We start from the raw sequence: 26,736 nt of genomic DNA on the forward strand, positions 1-26,736 counted from the left end.
CTGAGTAGCTCTTATGTGCAAGTTAGTTTAAAGAATAAAAGAAGTACAATGCCCAGGTCACACCCAGGTGGGCCTGTCAGTTATGTCAGGTCTGATGCAATGTCCAGAGTACTAAAGCACCTCAAAATCTATGCTTACCTGTCACACTTCACCACTTTTATTCTTAGTGTTGTACCTCAGTCTTCCACTGTCTCTCTTCTTTCCTCAGCTGCTGCTGAATCTTGTACTGCTACATTGTGAGGTTATTCTCACTGCTGCTTTAGCTACTAATCATAAAAGCAGTTTTGGCATTCTGGCACTGCTCGTGTTACAGTCCATTCGTTTATTTGTTGCTGCTTATCCCCCAGAAACTGGGATTGGAAAGAAATATTCCTGCTGCTACTAATTTCTTGAGGCTGCTAATGGCTTTTAGAACAGTACTGTCCAAACAAAACATATTAGCCAGTTTCACTAAATAGCAAGTACTTTGAAGTTCGAAGTAAAGTTACCTGAAGTAAACTGAGTGAAATGGCATATTGTCTTTGGACAGTGGAAACAATGTCACTACTGTCCCACATCCAAGTATTTTGAAGATCCTACCTTCCCATATGATTGTAAAATGATAAAGAATGGTGTCAGGAAATCTTCTGACTTGAGGAATTGTCAACATGCTTCTTAGGTCAATGATTAGATGAGACTGCCAGGTTCCAGCTGGGAGATGTGCATTCAGAGTGTGAAAAATACATAACTCAACCTTAATTGTCTCTATTATATTGCACAGCAGAAGAATATGCTTCTTCCAAAGAATAGGTAATCAACACAAGTGGAAAAGTCTTTTACTACCTAGAAACTGAGATGCAGTTTTAGTTGCTTTTTAATGTTCCACATGTGTTACTGGAATTTATTTCTTATCAAAACCAGTAAATTTAAAGTTTATAGTAATCCTTTTAAAATGTCTATACACCTATATACCTTTAAGATACTTATGTATTATTCATATTTAAAGCATGCAAATTCACTGCATACAGGAAAGAAGCTGGAGACTGCGTTACAGTCAGACATTGGGTTTATTTCCATACACTGGAAAATCCCTAAATTTAATGCACAAGCATTTATCATTTAGTGACTTGTTTCTGGCATTAAACATAGTGCTGAAAAAAAAAATTAAATACCCTAAAATTAAAGGTAGCAATAGAAGAGTCCCTAAAAGTGGGATTCATAACAAAAAACATGCTGAGTGGCTTATTTCTATGATATCCAATCAAAAACATCAGGGAGAGCCATGCTGCAGAAATCTTAATTCTCAGACTTGGACACATAGAGAAATAACAAAGAAACCAAAAACAGGGCTGTGTGGTCTAGGGCTGTGGGTGTAAAAAAAAGGTCATGAATGGTCATCTAATCTATTCTCCTATCACAAGCCAAAATTATAATTGACCAAGGTTGATCTAATTTGTTCCTGAAAGACCTCCAATGATGAAAATTCCACATTCTCCACAGGCAACCTATTCCAGTGTTTCACTAGCCCCTCTGAGAAAAGAAGAAAAAAATAAAGTCTAACTTAAGATCCTATTGAAGTAAACTTAGCTGTAATTCCTCTATCTAGAAAGGACATAAATAATTATTTCATTCCTCTTTGGAACTACTTTTAGCATATTAGAAGATTGTTACAGGTTTCCCCTCAAACTTCTGATTTTTAGTCTGAAGTACTATACTTCTTTTCCTGTTTTATATTTGGAAATATGATCATAGGTTTAGAATACGTTATAAGAGGAAACTGGGATTTGGAACTACTAAACTGTGCTACGTACCTCACATTTTTATTTTAAGACTGGGTGCTAAAAGGGACATTTTTTGCATAACAACATTTATCAAAAAGGTAAAAGGCCAGAGTTTAATTCCATGCTCAAAAACACAGAACAGCTAATTTTATGAAGAAGCAGTTTGGTGGTCCCAGACTCATGGCTCTTGGGCAAACTGCAAATGGATGTTTTCAAGCCACTTCCCTAAAAAAATTTAATCAGTCTTCTACTCAAGGGCAGACATGGAACCCAGTTATGGTTCTGGAATAACCTTTGTTCGGCACAGCAAAAAGTACAAGGATCTCTAGCTAAGCAATGCGGTTCTATCCACTTCAGCAAGCACAGAGGAATCAATAGTGGCAGTACCTGGAATCAGGATTTTAAGCAGGAAATGTTGGCATCAGCTATATTATCATGACCCCGTCATAGGTTTTAAGCCTTTCCAAGTACCCATGATCCAGACAAGAGAACTTCTTCTTTAAAGTAGGTACCTCCAGTTTTCTTTTATAAACGTACTAGGGAGTAACTCAAATGATGAAAAGCATCCAAATGTTCTTCAAGACTCTTTAAAATTATTTTTAATTCTTGTAAGAATGAGTGGGAGAAAATCAGGAAGAACAAAGACAAAGGCTGAATCCTGTATATGAAGAACAGGTGGGATAAAGAGGGGTATTTTCTCATCCCTCTCAGAGGAACACAGCCACTCTGTTACACTCTCGCTGCCACCGTGTCTCAGTGTCCAGATATCTGCAACCCAGCACTCCTGATCCATATTGTCCCTGACAACTTCCTTTCAGTTTTTTATTCTAACTGCTCTTCTTGCCAAGCTTTTCTCTTATTTTCTCTTATCATCTATTCATCCCTGAGCCTCAGCCTTCTTTTCCTACTCTCCCCCAGCATGGTGATCTGGACATGAGCTAAGCAGTGGCTAAGATGACATATGTGGTTGCCAGGATCATTACTGAGGCCTATACTATTTTCCCTCAGCAGCTATCTACTGTTATTGTATAAGAATTGATATTTTCTCTGCTTATAAATATTTTGAATGTAGCATGACTGATGTTTCTCTGTTGCCTTCACAAATGAAATAAAAGCAATAACAATAAGTTCTAATTTCCTAGATAGGAGTCAAGTTCTTTATATTTGTCCAGGACATTATTACATGCATCTGCACTTGATAAGACTGGAATTGAAAAATATCTTCTGACCCTACCAGATCAACCCATATTAGAGATGTGTTCATATTAACATTGATATTGATATATTAAATATGCAAAAAAACTCCGCTTTTTTGATAATACAATCAAATTTTATTTCAAACATTAATTCTGACACAGTCAAGTTATTAATTACAAATGTAATCCTTCAGGACTGTTTTTACAGAAATTTCAGACTTAATCAAAGACATTTTTATTTGGAAACATCCTATAATGAAACCTATGAGCTGGAACAAATGTGTAATTTTAATTAATTTTCAAAGAGAATGCATGTATTTTGATAGCAGATACTTAATACATTTAGAAACATACTTTCCATTTCAGAGTTTATTGAAAAATATATACTTCATCCAGACATAGAAGTTGGAATAGCTGTGTCAGAGTTGTAAAAGTGACATTAAAATTGAGGAATCCTACATTAATAAGAAATTTCTAGTAAAGATTAAACTCACTCCCTATCTCCCAAATCTTTTTTCCCTTACTGCTAACAGAAATCTACATACCCACAGACACATATATTGCTGAAATTATAAATATGGCTTAAAATTAAAGAAAAAATGTATTTGTGAACATGCTAAAATTTCACAGCTATTTCTTGCACATAGTGATAAAATAACAAGGATAGACACAATGTCTGAAGTATTTTATGACTTTCTTGAGTCTACTTAATTTTTGACCAGAATTTATTACTTTCTGGGACTCTTTGTCCCCCAGTTATCCACGATCAAGTCCTGGAACTTCATGTCAAGTCCTGCACATATCTGAACACTTTTCCTCCCACTTTCCATGAATTATTCCATTCTGCCCTTAAAATTGGGAATGTTTTTCTTAAATTGTTCAAACGACTCTTCTCCCTATTATTCAGAACTCTTCACACACCTCACTACATTTAGATACAGTTTTCAAAGTTAGAATGGCAAATTAGCAAGCCTTTCTCTGCCATTGGTATTAAAATGTGAACATAAAATGCAAAAACTAAAAATGTAGAAGAAAACCACTTAAAAATTAGACTATTCTAAAAAAAGAGGAGAAGCTAAGAAAAAAAGGGTCACAGGTCTTTTTAAGAATTCTGAAGTGCTGGAACATTGTATTTTCATCATACAGACCTCTGCTATTTTGTCGAACAATACTGGTAGTAGTAATAGCAGGTTACTATTGTCTGGATGGATAAACAGTAGAAAAATATGGGGTAAATTTGCATATAATTCCTGATAGCTGAGGAATCATGAAGTCTTAAATTCTGGAGAAAAGTATGATGTAAGGGTTCCTAATGTTTATGGCCCCAACTCCTCCAGCTTAACAAGCACCCACAGAATATTGTCTCTGTCCTCACACACTCAAGGTACCTGAGCTCCAGAGTAAGATGCCAAAATTTCAGTGATTTTTTTAAAAAGACACCTACTGGCTAGCCAGCAGAATAACCCCCAAAGTTTCACTGACAGTATTGACTAGATTAACTACAACAGAGTTTAGGCAGATAGGGCGTGACTTGTTTCCTTTTCCCATTGTCTAGAGCTACCTTAGGCCTCCAAGACATCTGACAAGTCTAGTGGAAATAACATAAGAGGTTGTGCCTTTCTGGACTGGTAGATGGAGGACAGCTAAAATACCTCAGGGCACCACAAATGACACTAGACTTCTATGTTCAAGCAAATTAATCAAAACTTTAGCTCACATACAGATAGATGCCTAAATTTAGTCTTAATCTTGAACAGAATTGCATCCTCCACTTCCCTGATCTTCTGGCCAAGCTATAGGCCTAGTCATCATTTCAGGTTCTTCAGTGCAAAGTATCTCTGAGCTTTCGGTTCCTATGCCAGTATCAGCTACTGCACCTAAAATGCATTTCAAGTAAAACCAAAAGCAGCACTTGTCCCTAAACTTACCTCATGCCCAGCCCACACACAGATTCTCCCATGATTTGGTGACCTTCAGGAAGGTCAAACAGCATCATATGCCATAACACATTATGACATATGGGATTAGAAGACATCCTGGAGTCTGGAAGCACAGATACATAGATCCTGCTTGTGGCACACTGGCAGCCTGAGCTGCTCCCTGGACTGGTAGTGGTGTAGCCACATGGCCCATCTAGGCATGAAAATGCTCATCCTGAAGAAATATTTAGCTACCTAATCACTCTGTATAAAAGATGTGAACTGTACTCCTTCAAGTTCTTCAACTGTAGCTAAATTTCTGCAGCTTTTTACTTTTTTTGCAAGTAACACAGCCTCAGCAGAAGAGTAAGCATCATGCCAAATCTCAGTTGGCCTTTTCCTTTTTTTTTTAAGGTGCAAAATAGAACTTCCATCTTGTGTTGTTTTTAGAAATATCTGAATCATCCTTGGTGGAAACTTAAGCAAAATACTTGTCTTGAAGAAAACATGAAGCACTGCTGTTAATGTCTTGCAATGTTAGGAACAACTAAACACAGGTTTTAATCAAAGAAGTTCCAACAAGTCTTAAATATGGATGTTACCACCATTTCTTCCTATAAACAATGCAGACTAAAGCAAACATGAAAACATGTTAGAATAGGCAGTATACAATATGGATAGAATTTGCAGTCTTTCTCCTCTCCCCCACATTCCTGATCTTATGTGATATACAACTCCTTAGTCTCCACTAACTGTTTACTAAATAGTGTGTGAAAAAACATTTTTAACTAAAACCAACTGTGTTTAACTGCTTTGTACTACTTTATGTTACTCCTCTTATCTGTAGTTTGTGTGTGGCTTTTCAAACAGGAAAAATTATAAACATTTGACAAATAGTAACGACTCTTAACAGATGTCTGGAACAAGCTAAAGTAGACCCTGGCTAACTCCAGGATACACAAAAATGCAGAAGTTAGTTACAAATTATGTCTTTAAAGCACTGCTTATAAACTGATTTTCTAAAATAATCAAATTAATGCCTCAAAACTACTGAATACCATTTATAAAATTTATAAAATGGTCTGTAATACAACAATACTATAAGCTGTGGACTGTTTAGAGATACATATTTTACTAAATTAAAAAGGACTGAAAACATATTTTTCATTTGGTCTGTATTTGACCGCATTAATCTACTTCTTAATACTTCAGCTCTGCACACATTAAGTACACGAATCAATATGTATGTGGATAAACTCATGATGTCAATGTCTCCGCATACAGCAGTATTGACAATGCTGAGTCTTTGTTTTGTAAAATATTCTTTGCAGTAAAATTATAGAATGAAGAAAACAATATCTTACCTTGGCAGATTGGCACAGGAGAATCCCACTGATACATGCCATTTTGGTGATGCCTACATGTCGCATTATTGTGACCAATCATTCTATACCCAGGTTTGCAGTAATAGCGAACTTTACTTCCAGCGGGACCACCTGTTTTATTTACAATTCCACCATTCCTCAAGATAGGGTTTAAGCTGCAATAGGGAGCTAAATTCCAAAAAAAGGGACATTATTAAAAACAATGACATTTCAGACTTATTATGCAGAAATATAATAAAACTCAAAATCATAATTTATAATCACAAACCAGTTTATGCTATTGTACATGAGGAAGTTGCAATCAGGAAACATATAGTTTGTTCAGGAAGTTCACTCTTATACAGTCTACTTCAAATTTGATAAATTTATAAATATAAAACTGTTCTTTGAGCTACACAATATACAAAATTAATTATGAATGGTTTTATTAAAAAAATCCAGTGCACTTAGACATCTAAGTAAAAAATTAAACATTTTGCTAAATATGTTAAAAATTTACGTGCCAAAGTACAATAGATTGATTTGTCAGATGCATTTTTTTCAGATTAAAATTAATGTAATTTTTTATGTATGTGTTCCCTCAAAGATACTACATGACAATTGTATTAATTTTTTAGCAAAAGAGTGTAACTTCGGTGAGTGTAGCTTCTTAAATATTGAATTTACAATACATCTGAAGTAAGATAGAATACACTTGTTTAAACCTAAGTTTTGAAATGAAAGTAAACCTTGATAAACCTTAATCACTACTACTACGAATACTGTTCCCAGACAGGTTTTCCTGACCAGTAAGGTCCTCAAGAACTTGTGACATATAGATGAAATATTTAGACATGTGCTGAGGAAATAAAAAAAAGTACAAAATTTATAATTGTGTCAAAAAGTGAGTAACAAAGACCATGTTTTTCTAAAACAAGGTTGCAATACCTGTGCATAAGGATGGAATATGATTAGCCAGACTGGATCCAGGTCAAGCAAAAGTACAGGATAGTTTGACATATATGTGGAGCCTAATACAAATCTATTTGCTGCATGCAATCATTTATCACTGGATAAAAGCAATGTGAAAAAATTACCTTGACTCCATATTGACGTACAAGTTACTGCGTGTTTGCAGCAGTGCATCATGTCAAGTTTACAGAGATTAATATATTCTCAGAAGAAGCATGGTAGGGCCATGACTTGCAGAAAATAAACCTGGCTGAACATCCACCACTGAAATAAGCCTATGAACATTCTTCACAGGGAAGACAGGGTTGAACTCCACTGATAACTAAACATCAGTACTAAGGACTCTGAGACTGTAACTGCTGCTATAATACTAACTCTCTACATCATGTTGAAATGTGTCTTAGGCATACTATGATGTTCGTATCATTTTCTATAGACAATTATCCAGTAGAAGTTGTGGTTGTATTTCACAAGTGCATAATTACAGAATTTGGTTTACATCTATAAATAGTTTTCATATTAGTTGTTTCTTTCACACATGCCTGATTTCCTTCTTTCAGCTTTCAATATCTAGCTCTTTTTTTTTTTTTTGTATGTATGTATATTTTGTCACTCTAAGATCCATCTATGATATCAATTACATTATGGATGTTTCTGTTCACTGCCTGTGGAGAGATCATAGAGTTGATTAGACTCCTAACTGAGACACTTCCTTTAAATGTGTAGCTTTAGATGCAGTGTATCAAAGTCAATATTTCTAAGAAATACCACCTAACAAAAGCAGTAAAACTAGGTCATACATTAAAGATGCTGAAAAATGTTGGCATCTGTTGACATTCTATTAAAGAATTATAGTTCTCAATTAAGCACCACTATTTCTACTTGAAATGTCATTTTTTTACATTCTTTCACTTGGGAGATTATTTGAAAAAACTAAATCAAAAAGGAAAAAAACAAAAAACACGGTAAAAATCAATGTTAGGATTGTCCAGTAAAATAATTGTTTGGGGTCAAGTTCTGTATCCCTTATAAGCACAGTGACATTCAGTTACACGCCTAACTAAATGAATTAAATTACTGAAATACTTTTTAAATTTAAAAGGGGATTTGACATTTAAAGAAGCACAATAAATGTGGCTTTAATTTTCTTTTCAACCTATTGAAGAAAAAATGATATTGTTATTACAACACAAGCTGGTTAAGACCAAAAGACCAGTGGTTAAGACCACTGAAGTCATCTTCAGTAACCTCTTAAGCACTATTTAATTTTAAATATCCTAGGAGACCTTAAGAATAACAGGTGAGTCCTAAACATAATATGCCATTCAGACAAAACTCAAAATTGATATCCTCAGTACTGTAACTCTAAACAGAAAATATTTGCCATATGATGTGTAACCCTGTAGCCCAGTAATACAGTATTGCCTTTGCCAGTAACAGGTCACGGACTTTGTACTGAGTTTGCAAGTCCTCAAGGCCAAGGTTAGTCAGGTTTGTGTTGTCTCAACCTTTTTTGACCTGCCTGCAACTTTGTTTTTACTTTGTTTAGCTTTAACAGATTTTTTTCTTCTGGTCAGGTAGATATGCCTAATTTGTTTTACTTTTGAATTATCTTTTTGTAATTTTCTATTATCTTTTTATGGTACAATAATAGCTTTATATAGGTACTTGTAATAAGTAATTATTCTGTGTAGAATAAGATATTTAGGACTCTAGCATGGTGACATGTAGACAAACACAGGCCTGGCATAACAGCAGAGGCCTTGAGAGGTGGGGACACAGGATGCAGTGTGGAAGAGTACGGGCATGGTACAATAAGAGGGTGACAACCTGTGCACCATCTAAAGCTATGCACAACTCACTGGTGGTCAGTTAAAAAAATTGTAACTCGGAGTTTGGCAAAAATGTTTTTTCAGGCTTAAGTAAAAGAGCAAAGAAATAGTTACTACATGTAAAATGGACTATATATAGTAGAATCATGTGTAACTTGAACTTGACCAACAGCAGGGTGTAAAAATGTGTTAGCAAACAAAAATGACCCTAAGTGGATCTTAGAGTGAGGAAGAAATCATCAATATCACACTCTGCCTGTTGAAGGACTCCAGCTGCTGGTGACCTGGAGTATCTCCCCCAGCACACAAACACCAAACTGAAGCCATTGATCTTGGGCTCCAAGGGAGCAATGGAAGCATGACTGTAGCACCAGGGAAAAGGTTAGATAATGGGAAGTATGTGTATAACATTTCTAACCGTACTGTTTTTCTGTATAGTAGCTTTCATTTATTCTTCTTTTTTCTTCTTTTTTTCCTATAACCATTTCTGGACTAGTAATTCTTTTATTAAACTGCTAACATTTCAGTTATACTAACAGTAAATTCTTGGCTAGACAAGCTCATTCCAATTTTTGAGTACTTCATTTTGTCATATGAATCTCATGTTTGGATAACTTATGTTTAAAATAGTTATTGAACATCAGATCCACCTCCTACTCTTACAGAAATGTTTATTAATGACAGCATTTTATAGTACCGCCATTAGGCAGTTAGTATGTCAGAAGCCAGCAACAACATTGCAGGCAAGCAGCACCTGTAGTCCTTATCCATGTAAAAGCCCTACCAAAACTCATAGTATTTTGTGCTGCAAAGGCAGCAAAATATGAATAGAAAAGGCTGATACTCAATTTATGATGTCTAAGCTACACATAGAATGAAAAGAAGGAAAGCATTTGAAGCAAATTATTTAAAATTCTGAAGATGGATTTTTATTTTACAACTCTGAAAAATCTTGTTGAAGACTCTAACACTTGTTGAGACAGTGAAGGAATATTGATAAGACTCCATACAATTCCTTTCTTAATCTACAGTTTAGTAATTTTTAATTTGTTCTTTAAACTTAACTCCCTTCGGAGTCCAGGATGAAGCATATACAACATCTTCTAGGATCAGGAAGTGACATATTAACTGAAGAGTCACACACAAGGCAATAAATAAAAAATTCCTGAAGATCTGGAGGGTAAGCAAATGCTTGAAGAATGTCAAACTGAAAACTACAGCCACTGTCAGCTGAGTGAAAATTCTGGGCTTAAGCAGGAATCTCTACAGAGTGCTCATAAAATATTGCAGCCTTGTATCAAGAACCACTGGGATAAAATGCTGTTTTTCTCTGAGCCATTTTCTGAGAGAGGATCTGTCCTGGAACTTCATGAGGCTTAGCTGTTATAGGTGCAATGACATAGGAGTGCTCTCATCTAGGAATGACAATGTTTTCCCATGAAATGTGATAAATTCTATGAAGCCGTTCCAGTGACCTGAAGTAGCTTTACACTTACAGATTTAATTTACTTTTCCAAGTGACATAGCATCCACATTCTTTCAAGGCCTCTTAAACATCAGTGTTTTTTGCAAGGCAACATACTGAACATCTTCAGCTCACTTATAATCACAATGTCCATTTGTCACTTGCAACTGAAGACTAACAGGGTAATAACTGCCTGGCTAAATCACACATCACTAGTCAACTGATGTGTGGACAGCAGCACAGATAAACACTGATTTTGCATTTGCAGAACCATATTCTTCCTTTCACAAAGCATATTCTTTTAAGAGCTAGAACATTTAAACATTTATGCTGAGATTTTTCAAAGGTGTTTGAGGCACTCTGTCTAAGGGAAGCTCAATTAAATAATTTCCAATTCCAAATTAAAATTCTTTGAAACTGGATGTCCAAACCCCCAGATGATTTTGTAAATCTAAGTCTTACAATGAATAATGTGACATTTTCTCTCAGAATTTATCTTAGCAAAGGACTTAATTTCCCAGCAGTATCTTTGATCAGAAGTCCAAAAACTTACATGGAAAAGATACTTACAACTATTCACTGGAACACTGTCCTATGTTTGAAATTATAAATAAACTAAAAGCCTTCCTTCAAATCCCATGTTGACTGTGTTTAGATTATATGCTAGATTTCTTGTTGACAGATAAAAAGTCACAGCTTAGTCCACTGCTTCCTTCTAACTTTCCTTTTTGGATACTTACTTTTCATCATCACCATATTACCAGGGGATCTTATGACCTTTGTGCTGCTGTTCTTGAAATATCCAGTGAGGCAGAGGTTTACTATCATTCTCACTTTAGACATTCTCACTTTATAGATAAGAAATCAGACACTGGCTTAAGTGGTTGGGTAAGGTCACACAAGAAAACTAAACATACCTCTTCTGATTACTAAAACAGTTCCTTAATTAATGGACCATCCATTCCATATCTTATTTTTCACTTTAAATTGTACAGAATCAAAAAGGAGAACAATACTCAACCAAGCAACAAAAAAAGATCAAGCTGCCATTCTTTTTCGTTTGCAGTTTATCTTTAAATTTAACGTGTAAACAGTATGAAAACAGCAAGGTAAATCTGCAAGGCCTATTCCCTCTTTAGTGATGTAATTGTGAATGTCTGTCTCTTCAAAAATTAAATATCTGACTAAATAACCTGCTATTTATAGTACAGATGTTCTTACTGATGGTTCAACATTTATAAATAATCCTGTTTATATTGCTCTTGATTCAAAGTACTGTATAAACCTCCATTGTGTGACTTTCCCACTGTATTTACTACAGCAAATCATCACCTAAAATTTCAAGAACCACAGAAGAAACAATTATAAAGAGTCTGATTAACTTCTTCATACAGTTGCCTTGTCACTTCTAACCAGCTACTGGAAAATGTAAAGACAAAACCAAACCAATCAATAACCTTTCTTTTAACTTGAAATAGAGAGGAAATAGGAATAGCTGTTTCACAGGTACAAAGCTTAAAAATAAGATTAAATGAATGGTGAAGAGTTAAGTTTCTTGCAATAACAGATGAGGTTACAACAGCAGAATAAAGGTAAAATAGACATCTATGGTGGGGTTTTAAATATATATATATATCTACAGTTCTACTGGCAGCCAATTACAAATTAGCCAAGTAATCACTTGCCTTATTTACTCTTGAATGACTTTTTGGTGTTAACCAAAAGTTAAACAGCAGCCTGTAAATGTTATAGAGGCAATGTGAACTTGCAAAGTAACAAGCTAAGAACCCCTCTGCTTCCCAAATCACAGTGCCTCCAGCGGGTGTGACAAGTACTGTAGTGCACTTTCATTCCTTCCACCACTACTTAAAAAAAAAAACATCCACGTCTTCTTTGTTATGCTTATGCTAGCTTGCTTGGGTAGGAATGTGCATGCAGGGCTATAAATTATTGGGAAACAAAACCAAGGAGCAGGTTCTGCAGGTATCTTTCAAAGCAATTTCAAGGTTTCATCTCTTACAGAGTGAGTTTCCTAGCCTGGGCTCAGCAAGTTCCATTTTCTGCACTCACAGATCTTCCCCATTTGTAATAAACTGCATAGTTTTGGTGGAACCCAGCTGCACCAGGAAGTCAAGTTCAAGCACTACAAAACAACAAGCAAGCATTAGGAAAAAAAAAAAAAAAAAGTATTTCAGCATGCAATGCCTTTTCCTTATATTTCTGGCATCCATTTTAGTGATTTTACCATACTACATACCTTTCAAAGGAAAAAGAGATCACTTCCCTAGAGCTGCAGGAAATTTTAACTAATGTTCTCCCTCCTAGTTTCACTATACTATACAGATACTCACTAGATTACAGAAGAGATAATTTAATATTTAGGTCTTAGTGCAGTTAGGAAATTTATTACTTAGATTAAAATTATGCTAACACCTCTATAATATTCAAAGTCCTTAAAAGAATACCTCTCTGCTGTAATGCTATAGCTCTTTCCTACTAAGATTTAGCAAAAAGCCTTAAACCACAAGATAGAAAACATACAAGTAGAATCATAGAATCATAGAATCATTGAGCTTGGAAAAGACCTCTAAGATCATCGAGTCCAACCGTCGACCCAACACCACCACCCACTAAACCATGTCCCTAAGCGCCTCATCTACTCGTCTTTTAAATACCTCCAGGGATGGTGACTCAATCACTTCCCTGGGCAGCCTGTTCCAAGTAATATTAGACAAGTAGCTTACACAAGTAAGTTCGTATACTAAAGGCAATATTAAGCATTCCTCTGAAAGCTTCTAGCACTTTTTAAAAGCAAATAAAAATTGTATCTACAAATGAAATCTAGTTGTGACAAAACTACAATTTGCAAAATTTTGTGCACAGGCATAGCTGGAGAAGGGGAGGGTTGTGGGAGGGCTGTAATTCATTTCAATAAGGTCTTCATTATGAGGAAGCCTGCTGGCTCAGTCACAGCTGCCACGGTATCAATAGCTTTTTTGGGATCTTGTATTTTTCCTACTTTCATGATGTTGCTTTCTCTCATTAAGATTCAAATCCAATTGTTTATGCTGCCGCTCACTGTTACTTGTCTTTCATGCTGATTATTTCCATTGAATCTCATATAAAATGTACAGAAGTTTAGAGAAAAATGTAGGCACTAACTGTTAGTGAAGAGGAAAAAAGCAAAACAGTTGTTTGTTCCTAAAACATAGCCATAAGGATTGCATATCTCTCCAGTCCCCCAGTTTTATTATTAGTTGCGGCTAGTGCCATAATAACTGATGAATTGAGCCTAGCAATTAGACAGACCACTTCTTCACTACTGCAAAACATGTTTTGCATACATGCAAAGGTGTAAAATAATTTCTCATTCCTCAAAAATCAGTCTCCTTTATAATTTGATACTTACAAAATAAATCCTTTACATGAACTCTATTCTTGCAACTCTGATATTACTTCCTCACTTTAAATTCATGGCAGAAGGCCCACTCACTTCACTGCCACACATCTGAGGGTTATCACGTGACAAATTCTCTTTATTCCTTCTTCCACACTCTCAATCCATCTATTAGGTCTTGTAATTGCCTTTTCCCTATGAAAAACTGAATGAATCTCCAGTATGCTTGAAAACAACTTCCCTTTCCCCTGTCCCTCAGTTTTAATTTGTCTGTAGTAATACTCCAAAGGCTGCTTGCAAGGTGGAGATAATGCTTTTACTAACTGTTTTTTTTCCTGACTGCTGATAGTTCTGCTCATAGTTCTTAAGTCCCCAAAACAATGATCATTATTATGCTCTGAGCTCTGATCTTCTGTTGCAGTAACAAGAGAAACTTTCCAGAGGTCAGACAGCCAGCACATGGATGGTACAGCAAAGGAGTGAGCTCTGTGAAAATCATCTACCTAAATGCATTTAGCATGACTAAATGGGAGATACCTGGTGCTTGATAAAATGTTCTTCTACAACATTCTTAATATTCCTTTCTCTACTTAATTTATGTTGACAATTATTAGCCACCAAAATTAACACACACAACCTTTATATTGCTTATCAATTCCAAACACAGAAAAAGCAAATGTTAACAACAGACAGTAATTATCACTACCCACCCCCCTCTCTCTCACTATTTACATCACGTAAATGATCCCTAAGCCAATTCTTTTAGGAGCAATGTGTCTGCAGAGGTATGTGTGAAAACATCTTAAATAGGCTGCAGACAGAGTAAGGGTCAATATGTCTACACATAGAGTATAATCCAGTATTGCAATACTGATAACTGATTTTTTTTTCTCAATAAGGGACATAATTTTTAATACTATTTAGATAGACTATTTACATATTTTCATGTCACCACAACACTAGATTCACATGCAGCCTGTTGAAGAAGTGAGGGATTTTTTCCCCCGGGTTTTCCAGTTATTTGTGCATAAAGAAAAACATAGTAGTAAGAGTTGTGAACTGCAACACAAGGAAACTGTAAACCTAATAATTGTGCACTGAATTGCAGTTTGAGTACCATTCCAGGATCAAAAATTCTCACTCTTGAGTACTTCTGTGTAAATATAATGGCTATCCCTCCCACTACATTTCAAAGGCCTTGCTCCAGGTCTGGTAAGACAAGATAGCAAGTTGCAGACAGAAGTATTAATTGGAGAAGTATTAATCTGGAGATCTTTGGCAAACTGGGAAAAAATGGAGAGTCCAAGTCCTGTGCTTACCTTGAACTTGCAATAGAATGATTACACATCCTCAAAAAGTTCATTATAATAAATTATTGTCTTCAGAGAAACAGACATTATATTACAAGTCCTAATCTGATGCTAAATAGTATATAGAATCATAGAATATCTCAAGTTGGAAGGGACCCATAAGGATCATCAAGTCGAACTCCCTGCTCCTCACAGGACTACCTAAAACTAAACCATATGACGCTCTGTGAACTCTGACAGGCTTGGTGCCATGACTGCTTCCCTGGGGAGCCTGTTCCAGTGACTGACCACCCTCTCAGTGAAGAACCTTTTCCTAATGTCTGATCTGAACTTTCCCTGACACATCTTCATTCCATTTCCTCATGTCCTGTTGCGAGTCACCAGAGAGAGGAGATCAGCACCTTCCCCTCCACTGCCCGCCTTGAGGAAGTTGTAGACTGCGATGAGGTCACCCCTCAGCCTTCTCTTCTCCAAGCTGAACAAACCAAGTGACCTCAGCTGCTCCTCATACTTCTTGCCCTCAAGACCTCTCACCATCTTGGTCACCCTCCTCTGGACACACTCTATAGTTTGATGTCCTTCTTATATTGAGCTGCCCAAAACTGTACACAGTACTTGAGGTGGGGCTGTACCAGTGCGGTGTAGAGTGGGACAATCACCTCCCTCGACCGGCTAGCTATGCTGTGCTTGATGCATCCCAGGACACGGTTGGCCCTTTTGGCTGCCTGGGTGCACTGTTGACTCATGTTCAACTTGCCATCAACCCAAACACCCAGATGTCTTTCTGTGGGGCTGGCCTCCAGCCTCTCATGCCCCAGTTTGCACGTATAACCAGGATTACCCCATCCCACATAAAGAATCCTGCATTTGCTCTTGTTAAATGTCATGTGGTTGGTGATTGCCCAGCTCTCTAGTCTATCCAGATCTCTCCGTAATGCCTCTCTACCCTCGAGGGAGTCCACGGCTCCTCCTAGTTTAATATTGTTGGCAAACTTACTTAATGTACATTTGATTCCTGTGTCCAGATCATTTATAAAAACATTAAAAAGCACTGGCCCTAAAATTGAGCCCTGTGGAACCCCACTGGTGACTGGCTGCCAGCCTGATGTAACTGCATTTACTACAACTCTTTGAGCCTGACCTGTCAGCCAATTGCTCACCCAATATATTATGGACTTGTCTAGCTGTGTGCTGGACAGTTTATCCAGAAGGATATTGTGAGAGACAGTATCAAAAGCTTTGCTAAAAACCAAAACGACCACATCTACAGGCTTCCCTTGGTCAACTAGATGGTTGACCTTGTCATAAAAGGAAATTAAGTTGGTTAAGCAGGACTTTCTCCTCATGAACCCATGCTGGCTATGACCAATGACTGCATTGTCTCTCAAGTGTTTTTCAATAACTCCCAGAATAACCTTCTCCATAATTTTATCAGGCACTGAAGTGAGACTGACAGGCCTGTAATTACCAGGGTCTTCCTTCTTTCCATTCTTGAAAATTGGGACAATATTTGCCAGCTTCCAGTCGACTGGGACCTCTCCAGACTCCCAAGGCCATTGAAAAACAATGGAGGTCCCGCGATGATATCGACCAGCTCTTTCAGTACCCTGGGATGAATCCCATCAGCTCCCACAGATTTATGCACATCCAGATGGAGCAGCAAGTCTCAAACACGTTCAAGGTCGGCTGGGTCTCCCCAGTCACGGTCTTCCAACACAGGGCTCTGGAGGTCCCAGAGCCCATCACTGGTGTTGAAGACAGAGGCGAAGAAGGCATTAAACGTCTCCACTTTGTCTATGTCCCTGTTTGTGAGGTGATCGACCTCAACAAGCAATGGACCAATGTTATCTCTGATTCTCCTTTTGCTGTTAACATATTTAAAAAAGCCCTTTTTGTTGTCCTTCACAGTGCTGGGCAGCTTGAACTCTAATTGAGTTTTGGCTGCACAAATTTTCTCCCTACAGTGGCAAACAACATCTTTCTAGTCCTCCTGTGTCACCTGTCCTTGTTTCCAACACCCATACACTTTCCTTTTCCTCCTAATTTCTGGAAGAAGACCCTGTTCAGCCAAGCTGGCCTTCTGCCCTACTTGCTTAACTTCTAACACTTTGGAATTGCATGCTTCTGTGCTTTTAAGAGATGGCTCTTAAAAAGTGACCAGCATTCACAGACCTCAATACCTTCAAAAGCAGACTCACAGGTGACCTTACTAACTAGCTCCTTCAGCAGCCCAAAGTCTGCTCTCCCAATATCCAGGGTTGAAGTTTTGTTGGCAGTTTTTCTCCTATCATCAACAATTTGAAACTCAACTACTTCGTGGTCACTGTGACCAAGACAGCCACCAATCACCACTTCACCCATGAGTCCCTCTCTGTTTACAAACAACAAATCTAGGAGGGCACCTTTCCTAGTCAGCTCCTTTAGTAGCTGCACCAAGAATTTTTCTTTAACATGCTTCTTCAACATGCTTCAGAAATTTCCTGGACCTGTTTGTGTCTGCTGTATGACATTCTCAGCTGATGTACGGTAAGTTAAAATCACCCATAAGGACAAGGGCAGTTGATCTAGAGATATCCCTTAATTTCTTATAGAGTAATTCATCGGTGGTGTTGTCCTGGCTGGGTGGTCGATAGTAGACTCCCACAACAACATCCACTTTATTTGCTTTCTCCTTCATCCTTACCCAGAGGCTGTCAACCATGTCATCACCAACTGTAAGCGCCATACAGTTCAACCCCTCCGTTATATCCAGCAGCACCCCCTCACCTCATCTGCCCTGCCTATCCCTTCTGAAGAGCCTATAACCATCTATCATGGCACCCCAGTCACAGGACTCATCCTACCAGGCTTCGCTTATGCCAGTGATGTCATAGCTCTGGGACTGGGCCAAAGCTTCTAGCTCCTCTTGCTTATTCCTCATGCTGCGCACATTAGTATAAAGACATTTCAAATGTGTTCCAGTGTACTCAGCACATTGTGGAACAGACTGAAGGACCTCGCTCACACACCATGTCTCAAACATTGGCATGCCACCCCCAGGCTTATCTCTAGCTAGCCTGATTTTATCCCTTTCCCCCTTCAAATCTAGTTTAAAGTTTTTTCAATGAGCCCTCCTAACTCCTGCACAAAGATCCTTTTCCACCTTTGAGACAGGTGTACCCCCTCTGTTGCCAGCAGGCCTGGTGTTGTGTAGACCAACCCACGATCAAAAAAAACAAAATTTTGCCAGTGACACCAGTCTCAGAGCCACAAACTATATGTAAGCACAAAGTGTAATTTAATGGAAATCATTAATAGTTACCTGAGTAACGGATCTTGAATCCTTTCTTGCTGGTTGCATGATCAGTTGACCAGCGAAGATATAGCAGGTTCATTTTGCTTGTAAAGTTCAGTTGTCCAGTATGATTTCCACTTAAAGCAGCCAGTAGAGGGCTTTGCCCAGAAGAACCTTCAGAGATGAATAAAGAAACTGTTGAAGCTTTAAAGTACTACCAGTTTAAGTAATCCTTTCCATATTTTAACTCAGCTGTGAATGTGAATATACAAGGAAAGATTAGGAAATAATGTGACACATTGTTGCCACTGAAATAATTAACAGATCTCTAGTTAAACTATCCATCCGGTTTTAGGTTTTCACTAGAGGGCACAAGAAAAAATCTTGGTACAAACAAACTGAAATACAAAACAATGAGTGTTTTGCCATAAACACTGAAAAATTTGTGGATTTTTATTTTTAATTCATTTCTTTTTGGAAGAACTACTTTGAATGAGGTTACGTTTCTGCTCATTGTCCTTTTATATCTAATATTTATTTAAACTCTTTTCCAACTAGTGAGTGGCAGCAAATCTATATATTCCTTGACATTGTGCAGCTAGAGTAATTTTAAACACCACCATATTACATAGTGAACACAGCTAAACGATGCCCTGTCACATATAAGATCATCACAGTTTCACTGTGGAATACACATATGTGTAAGTGCTATGAATTTACAATACATACTTCATTAGAACTCAGCTCTGTTAAAAGATAGTGTGCTTATTATAGTATCATTTTAGTGTAAAAAAATATACACTTATGGTAAATACAAGATGATGAAAAAATATGTACTGGCACTAGACCAATATCTTCACCACAATAAAATCCAATAAAACCCTAGAAACACAAATAATGATTTGAGGGCTAACTATATAATAAAACATAGATCCAAAAAAAAAAAAAAAATATGTATCAAACCAATCTCTGACTGAAAGCTTTCTAAAACCCGAAATGGCATCTTCTTCCTCCATATGAAGGTTATGTTTTCTCCAGCTGAACTCCTCCCTTTCATATGACTTTTGCTCCACATTTTTCAATTTTAGGAAAGCCACGTTCAACCAACATTAACTTGGCCAAAGCAGCTATTTCAAACAAAGAGGCTGCTTCATTCATTTTTGCTGAGTTTGAGCAGCTGCAGCCTGATCAGCTCTTCTTATGTTACATGAAAACACAAAAATAAAACTGATTCAAAGGACACCTAAAAATTGAATACAATTGTTGTCAGCCTTCTCCCCTTCCAGTTCAATAAAAAATAAGTATATTTTCTGATCAGGACATTTCAGGTACAAAAGGGAGGCTATAAAAGCCACAGCAAACCATAAATATTGACAACTTCCCAGTCCTTAGGAAGTATAGTTCAGTCACCATAACGACAACACTACAACTAAATAAGTATTACTAAATAAACTCTAAATAATAAATACATATACAAAATAAGAACAAATAAGCATAGCTTTAAGCACAGGTTGCCCAGCATGCCCTCATCAAAATGCTTTGTGGCTTGTTTGTTTTTCATCTTAGGGAGTTAGTGTTTGATGATTACAGTGTAAGATAAACAATAAGGAATGCCAAGGTCAATTCCTATTTTTGCTTGAAAAAATGATTTAGAACATGATAATTCATTTAGTGTCTCTGTGCTTCACCCTGGGTTTTATAAAATCTGTTTAATACACTTTACTTGTTACAGTTTAGAATGTATATGTTCTTTCAAAATTCTCAAATAAAGGGGCTAAAAGAGTACAATTACAAATAAAGATCTAGTACATACAAAAAGGTGAGAAACTTTCCTTATTAGCGATCGTTAAATTAGTTTGCAGCACCACATGCCACACACATTTTTTAGCCATTGGGAGATCAGAGGAATGATTCAATGTATTTTAGCTGCTTTGTTTTTCCTGAAGTTGAGTTTCAGTTTCCATACCTTACCTAGCAGGCAGCTCTTCAGCTGATGTTCAGGAAAGTCAGCAGCATGACTTAGATGTTCTTGAGTATGATATTTTTTTTTTTTTATTATTTTAGAGTTTGCCTATAAAAGGCAATGAATATTCAACTTCTGGTGTGCTGACCTGTCATATGATGTTTTCCTGAATATTAGGTAAAAGTTGATATTTCCATCTAATTTCAATGACAGAATTTTGTTTGTTTATTTCAGGGAGAAAAAAAAAAATCAAAGAATATTTGCTGTATTAAATGAATACTGTTTAGTGTAAGTAGCCTGAATACAGTGTTTTCAAGTTCAAAAGCTTTTAATAATTGCATTAATGGTACATTTATGGCTTCTCTGGTTTAGAAGATAGATGGGATTTCCTAAGGCTCTGACTGATAAGCGGGAATGTCTAATGGGTTTATTGCTTTCAGCTGACCAGGGTAGCCTTATTGACTGGATACCTATACTGATCATCATCCAGCTGCTGAAGCACCATAATTTACAATGTGGTCAGTTAGGTGTATTCACTATTTTGGTTTGCATTCCAAAGCTGCCTTTTAAAGTAATCAGAGACCTGTGCCTTAGCACTGTTTCTCTAAAAGTTGTCTTGCCAATCTTTATATAGTTTCTGCGTAAAGTTTGGTGACGTATCTTTACCTGGTGTAGATAGACCCGTGCAGTTCTACTAATTTAAATGAAGGTATGCTGGTTTGGACCACACAAGGTCCCGGACTATGATATATATTTATTGCAAAATACAGTAATACAGAGAAATACCTAAGTTAGCTCTGAATGAGCTAGTCTGAGTTATATCCATCACTGGAACAGTATAGCCACATCAGCATTGCCTTCTGCCTCAAAAAACTCATCATGCTGAGATGTAGAACTAATTAGCCTAGCAAAGCACATTGCTAATGTGGCCACGGGGACACAAGCAAGTATCTCTGCAAGGCACTGCAATGTGCCATATTTAAATATCAACTTGTTGAGAGCTAGCCCAGGAATCTCTACATGGCACTGTATTGAGAGGTTATAAATATGCCATTATCTTTCTCATTTAAGTTTGCTGGTAGGTGGTAGAAAAAATGACTTCAGTAGAGCTGCACTAGAGATGAATTTGTAAGAATGTGATTTCATGTCATGAAATGACAATGCTTAAAAATGTAGTTACTATGATAATTCTTCTCTCAGATCTATTATTGATAATCTGGTTTCATTAAATTTAAATGTATAAGAAAGAAAACAAAAATTTTCATCAGGAGCATTAAGCAGTTTCAACAGAATTTTTCAAAAGAAAACAAAGTGATCAGACCACTAGAAAAGTTCCAGGCATACTACATATTGTCTTGATGCTAAATACAAAATACAGTGGAGGAAAAGGCAATCTTAATAGATTTTTTTCAGACTATTTTCTCCACTAACCTGACAAGGACCAACACGCATATTATAAAGAAAAAAAAATGTTAATGAACTGACATTTTTAAAAGAATGAATATTTTTCTGTTTTTTTCAGAATGCTGTTATCAAAAATTGAAAATATTTTAATACTTTTAGACATTAAAAAGCTACTACTTAAGAAAAATACTTAGAGAAAGATACTTCAAAACATATGACTTTTTAATATTTTTCATGTTATGAAACTCCCATAGTGAATGTTAATCAGTTCAATCAGTTATCATATATGCTTGGTTAATGAGGGAAGATATGATAATGATATCCAAATGAATAAAAATATATTAAAGAACAATCAGGGACTAGTTATTCTCATCAATCAATGAGAATGGAACCAGTGATAATAAGCTCAGAATTCAGTAGAAAATAAGAATAGCCTGTTAATTAAATAGGGCCCTTTGAGAGGTTGCTGCTATGAGTAACACTCTATAAATTGAGTTTTTGTAATTTCTCTACTCTTTGTTCCAGAACAAATGGTCAAATTCTTTAACAGGTATATTCAGCCAAGGTACAGCACTGGTTCTGCTATGCCATGGAGAGAATAGACTGGATATTTGGACTCAAATTTGAGTATTTAGCCTCAGATAATTTTATTAAATTGGACAAATGTAATTATGCCCCCAAAATATTTCTTCACCAGAAATGATCCACTACAAAACAGCACGTTAACTTCTCCTTTCAGACACCTCCATGCATTTCCAAGGAAATAGAAAACTGTATGACTTTCATAAGAATGCTGCAGCTGCTGCTGCTCCTTCTCTATCAATACCTAAGAAAATTTAAAAGTTTCTTTGTCTTGAATACATCTAAAAAAACTTTAATGGGTTAACAGATTTAGACTTAAGGCAAAAGTAATAGAAATACTGGACTATTTTTTCTATTTCAGATGTATCAATGCATTATGAAACCAACAGTTGGAAATCAAGGCCCATTTGACCCGGTATTTTTTCTTTTGTGGTTAGATAGAATTTAAATCTCTCTTACCATCAAATACCTCCAGCTCATCAAACTGCTTTTCACTTTGAAACATTTCTACAAAGATGGAGATGTTATATCCTGGCTCAACCTTTATAGTCCAAGAACAGGTCTGAGAGTTGGGATAGGTGCCTGGATAACCCGGACTGAGGATCACTCCTGATGATTCTGTACGGATTTCATTCGCTGGACATTGTGCTAAAAAGGACACAGCAAGAAGAACAAGAATACCACCAATGAAATAAAGTGTTTCCTTTCCATGAAAAAGAAAGTATTATTTTTCAGAGATATATATGCTTCAGGTTCAGTTTCCAAATGAAAACATGTTAAAATTGTATTCTATATGGAAGGAAGAATAAAGTTCCCTTTAGCACAAACAGAAACAGGACCACCTTTATAAACCTTGCATTTATGAAACAGGATACTAATTATAGTAAAATATTCATCCAGAAATATGTCACAGCCCAAAGGGTTTACAGTCAAGGGATTCATATATGCTGGTGTGATCATTCACATAGGTGAGGTCAAAGTCCTGGTAAAACATTTTATTTGGAAACCTAGTAGCTGTCTTCTATTTGAGTTCTTAAAGAAAAGACCCATCTTTAAGAATGAAGTCTGTTACATGAACATGAAAACATATTGGAGCTTTTAGGCACACCAGATCATTTGAAAACATACATGTTTTACGCAGACAAAGGGTTTATTTTGGATGCAGAATACTCCAAGTCATCCAAGACCTTCTCAACAACGACTTCCCCTGTTATTTAAACTCTAAACACATAACATTTTACAAACAGTTTCACCTGGTATTCATAGGTGTTTATGATCTCTGCATATGACAAGGAGTATACTATACTAAAATATGGTCAATTTTATATCCTAAATACTGGTTTTGATTAAGAAATTCTTTTGTTGGTCACTGTTTTTCTTTAATATTTTGCCTCTCATGCAGGACTGATTTTTTCATATCTGTTTGCTGTTGAGGTCTGATATATTTTGTCCACAGTTTCATAATATATGTGCATATTAACAATGGTTTTTGTGTAAGATTCACAAATATATCTTGACAGAAATGCATTCCTGGAAACTGTCTGGCACAGTACCCAAGTACTTGCATAAATTAAAGGTTATAGGAAAGGTGAAAAACATAATAATAGAGGAAAAATGTTCATGGGAAAAAATATGTTACGGGGGAAAAACACACATAACTATCAGAAACAAACATTAAAAACTGGACCATTTCCCTTAGTTGTCCTTTTACAAACTTGGAGGTGAAATTTAGGTTCAGTTGTAGCCAAGAAGAATTTTGCCGTAAACTTTTGGAAAACAGTGTCAGGACTTTATCTTTAACTGTCTTCTCAGAGAAATTAAGCATACTGGTAGAGAAGGAAATTATATTTTATAAAAGACGTCCAGTCTTTACCTTCTGTTCCATATACTGGGAACAAATCTGAACCCTCCACCAGAAGCAACAATGCAAACAAAATAGGAATTTCATCAATTAATTTACAGATAAATTAACCATCACTTTCCTTCATAGTGCATAGACTTTTATCTTTGAGCATCTGGCTTATTCCTGTCCTTTCTCTAACCTAGATGCAGTTTTCCAGACTTGCACGTGGAAGGTAAGAGAAAGTGTACCTACCTGAGTTGGACAATACAACATTCCATTCTTCGTCCCAGATTCTTTAGAATATTTTAAATAATGATACATTAAGTGAGAAAGATACGAGTTTCAAAATTAACTTACAAACTCTTTTTCTGAGGACTACCAATTTCTTAATGGCACCAAAGTTTAGAAAAAAAGAAAATAAAAATCAAACCAGTCCTTTTCTGACTGTTCCAAGACTTGCCTAGATCTGACTTATAGGTTGAGCCTTCAGCACAAAATTCAGGGTGATTTTTCTTCAGCTGTGATTTTTTTATACTATAGCATAAATTATAAATCACTTATCTAAAAGCCACTCTGATTTTTTAGGGATGTAAGAATAGGGGAAAGCATGAAAAAGTAAAAACTACCTATTACTCATTTTTGTCATAACTTTTTCTTCTTCAGTCTGCTCTAATAGACTGGAGAATATGTAGCATTATCGTGCCAGCAAATGCAGGAAGTAATATTAGATTTTTGAAATTCTCTCTTCCTCTCCTCCCCCTCACCTTGTTTACCTAAAAAATTTCTTCAGTCAGAGAAAAAAATGTCAGCCTGCAAAAGAGAGGGATGTAATATGCAAGTGAGAATATACCATCAAGCAAGGAGAACAAGGTGTGGGCTGGGGAAAAAATGGTAACCAAATAATTTTTCCTTGGCATGTGTCCCTTTCTGCTATCACTTGACAGCACTGACTGTAGCAGACAGTATCTCTAAAAGGTAAAACCACTTTTCATAGAAGACATCCTAAGAGAGGGAAAGCCTATGGGGTAATGGTATACAAAGTAGTAAGAATCCTCTTGGCAATTTTAATTCAGGGATTGTCTCTTGAGATAGAAACACCTGTAGCCCAATCACATGCAGAAATTTCACAGGAGCTGCTGTGTAAGAATACAGTGTTGCATGTATTTAATGACAGTAGCTTCTCTTTCTCATTATCTTAAAATGAAACACACTGTTACTTTGACTTCCTATATTTTTCAGAGTAAGAGAAGAATAACTTGAGAAAATACAGTCAACAAGTGCTCTGACTCATGAATCTGCAGCAATTACCAGTAAAACAGCAAATCATCATAGAACAACATTGGGCAGAAACATATTGTCAGATAAATAAAAAACTATTTTCTTTTAGTTAAATACATGAGACTTATTCCTGAACAGAAGTTTGTCTAGCTACGTGGCATTTCCTGCCATACATGCAGTAAAAGTGCTCATCAGTTATGAAGAGTAGCTGACATGACACAGTTCCACAACCTGCTTTACCCTGTAGTATCATTTGCTTATGCTGCAAGACTATTTTTAAGAAAAGAAGATAGCTTTTACTGATCCAGTATTGGCTTCACCAGAATGTTTGTTATATCGTTAAAGTCTACTAGAGCAACTTGTGGATTAAGAGCTGGTCTTCAAAGTCGTAAATTACAAGTATCCTGGAGAAATCAGTAATGCTGTCAGACTTTTCACAGCGAGACACAGTGATTCTTTTCAACACTAGAAAACTATCACTTCACTGGATAAACTATGCTTTAAGAAATGGCTACCATCGACTAAACATGACATAAAAGTAGTTGCAAAGCACAGAACATTTAGAAGGAAGGTATGGGACTGTAGCAAGTACCTCTGGAGTGGTTTTTAATAAACATTCCATATCTAAAAAATAACAGCAGAGATGGTAAGGGTACAACTGCCTTTTGTTGCCTGCTTTTCCTCAGCATCTTAAGGAGTTATGGAAATGACCATTGGTCAAATTACTCATGAAACAAATTATTTACTGGTCATTCAGATTTGGGGCCTGCAAACAAAATCTGGATGTTATACAGATACAGTCCAGACAAAACTAAAGCCAGGTGATCTCATAAAATGGAAAGTGTGATGATATATTCTTCCAGAAAAGTTTACAGTTGGGTTAATCTAAAAGGTGATTATCACAGCCCTTTATGTGGGTACTCTTTCAGCTAAGTTCCCACAGGTACCATTTCCAAAGAGGTGCACTATAAGTATTTTCTTAAGAACAGGCTGCATGAACTTCTGTTTACTTACTGGAGTATATGAAGTTTTGGGAATCTGGGATGGAGGATTTTCAAGCAAGAATAAGATTCAAAATTACAGTTTGAAACTCCTGAGATCAGTTTACAATGATCCACAGAACATTGTCGTAAAGTGTTGAGATATTCTTCACTAACTCAAGAAACTCACTGCAAGT

The 26,736-nt window shown here is 36.4% G+C and overlaps 1 protein-coding gene across 1 annotated transcript in view; it reads right to left on the bottom strand.

Moving 5' to 3' along the window:
- CSMD1 (CUB and Sushi multiple domains 1) overlaps nucleotides 1–26,736 on the bottom strand; it is a 1,284,461-nt gene that overhangs the window by 94,669 nt on the left and 1,163,056 nt on the right. The window contains exons 47-49 of the mRNA XM_076332906.1: nucleotides 22,898–23,086; nucleotides 18,517–18,663; nucleotides 6,240–6,428 (exon numbers count right to left, since the gene is read on the bottom strand). Coding sequence (XP_076189021.1) covers nucleotides 6,240–6,428; nucleotides 18,517–18,663; nucleotides 22,898–23,086 — 525 coding nt within the window. The remainder of the gene's footprint in view (nucleotides 1–6,239; nucleotides 6,429–18,516; nucleotides 18,664–22,897; nucleotides 23,087–26,736) is intronic.

This window comes from Aptenodytes patagonicus, chromosome 3, assembly GCF_965638725.1.
Source record: "Aptenodytes patagonicus chromosome 3, bAptPat1.pri.cur, whole genome shotgun sequence".
Lineage (NCBI taxonomy): Eukaryota > Metazoa > Chordata > Aves > Sphenisciformes > Spheniscidae > Aptenodytes > Aptenodytes patagonicus.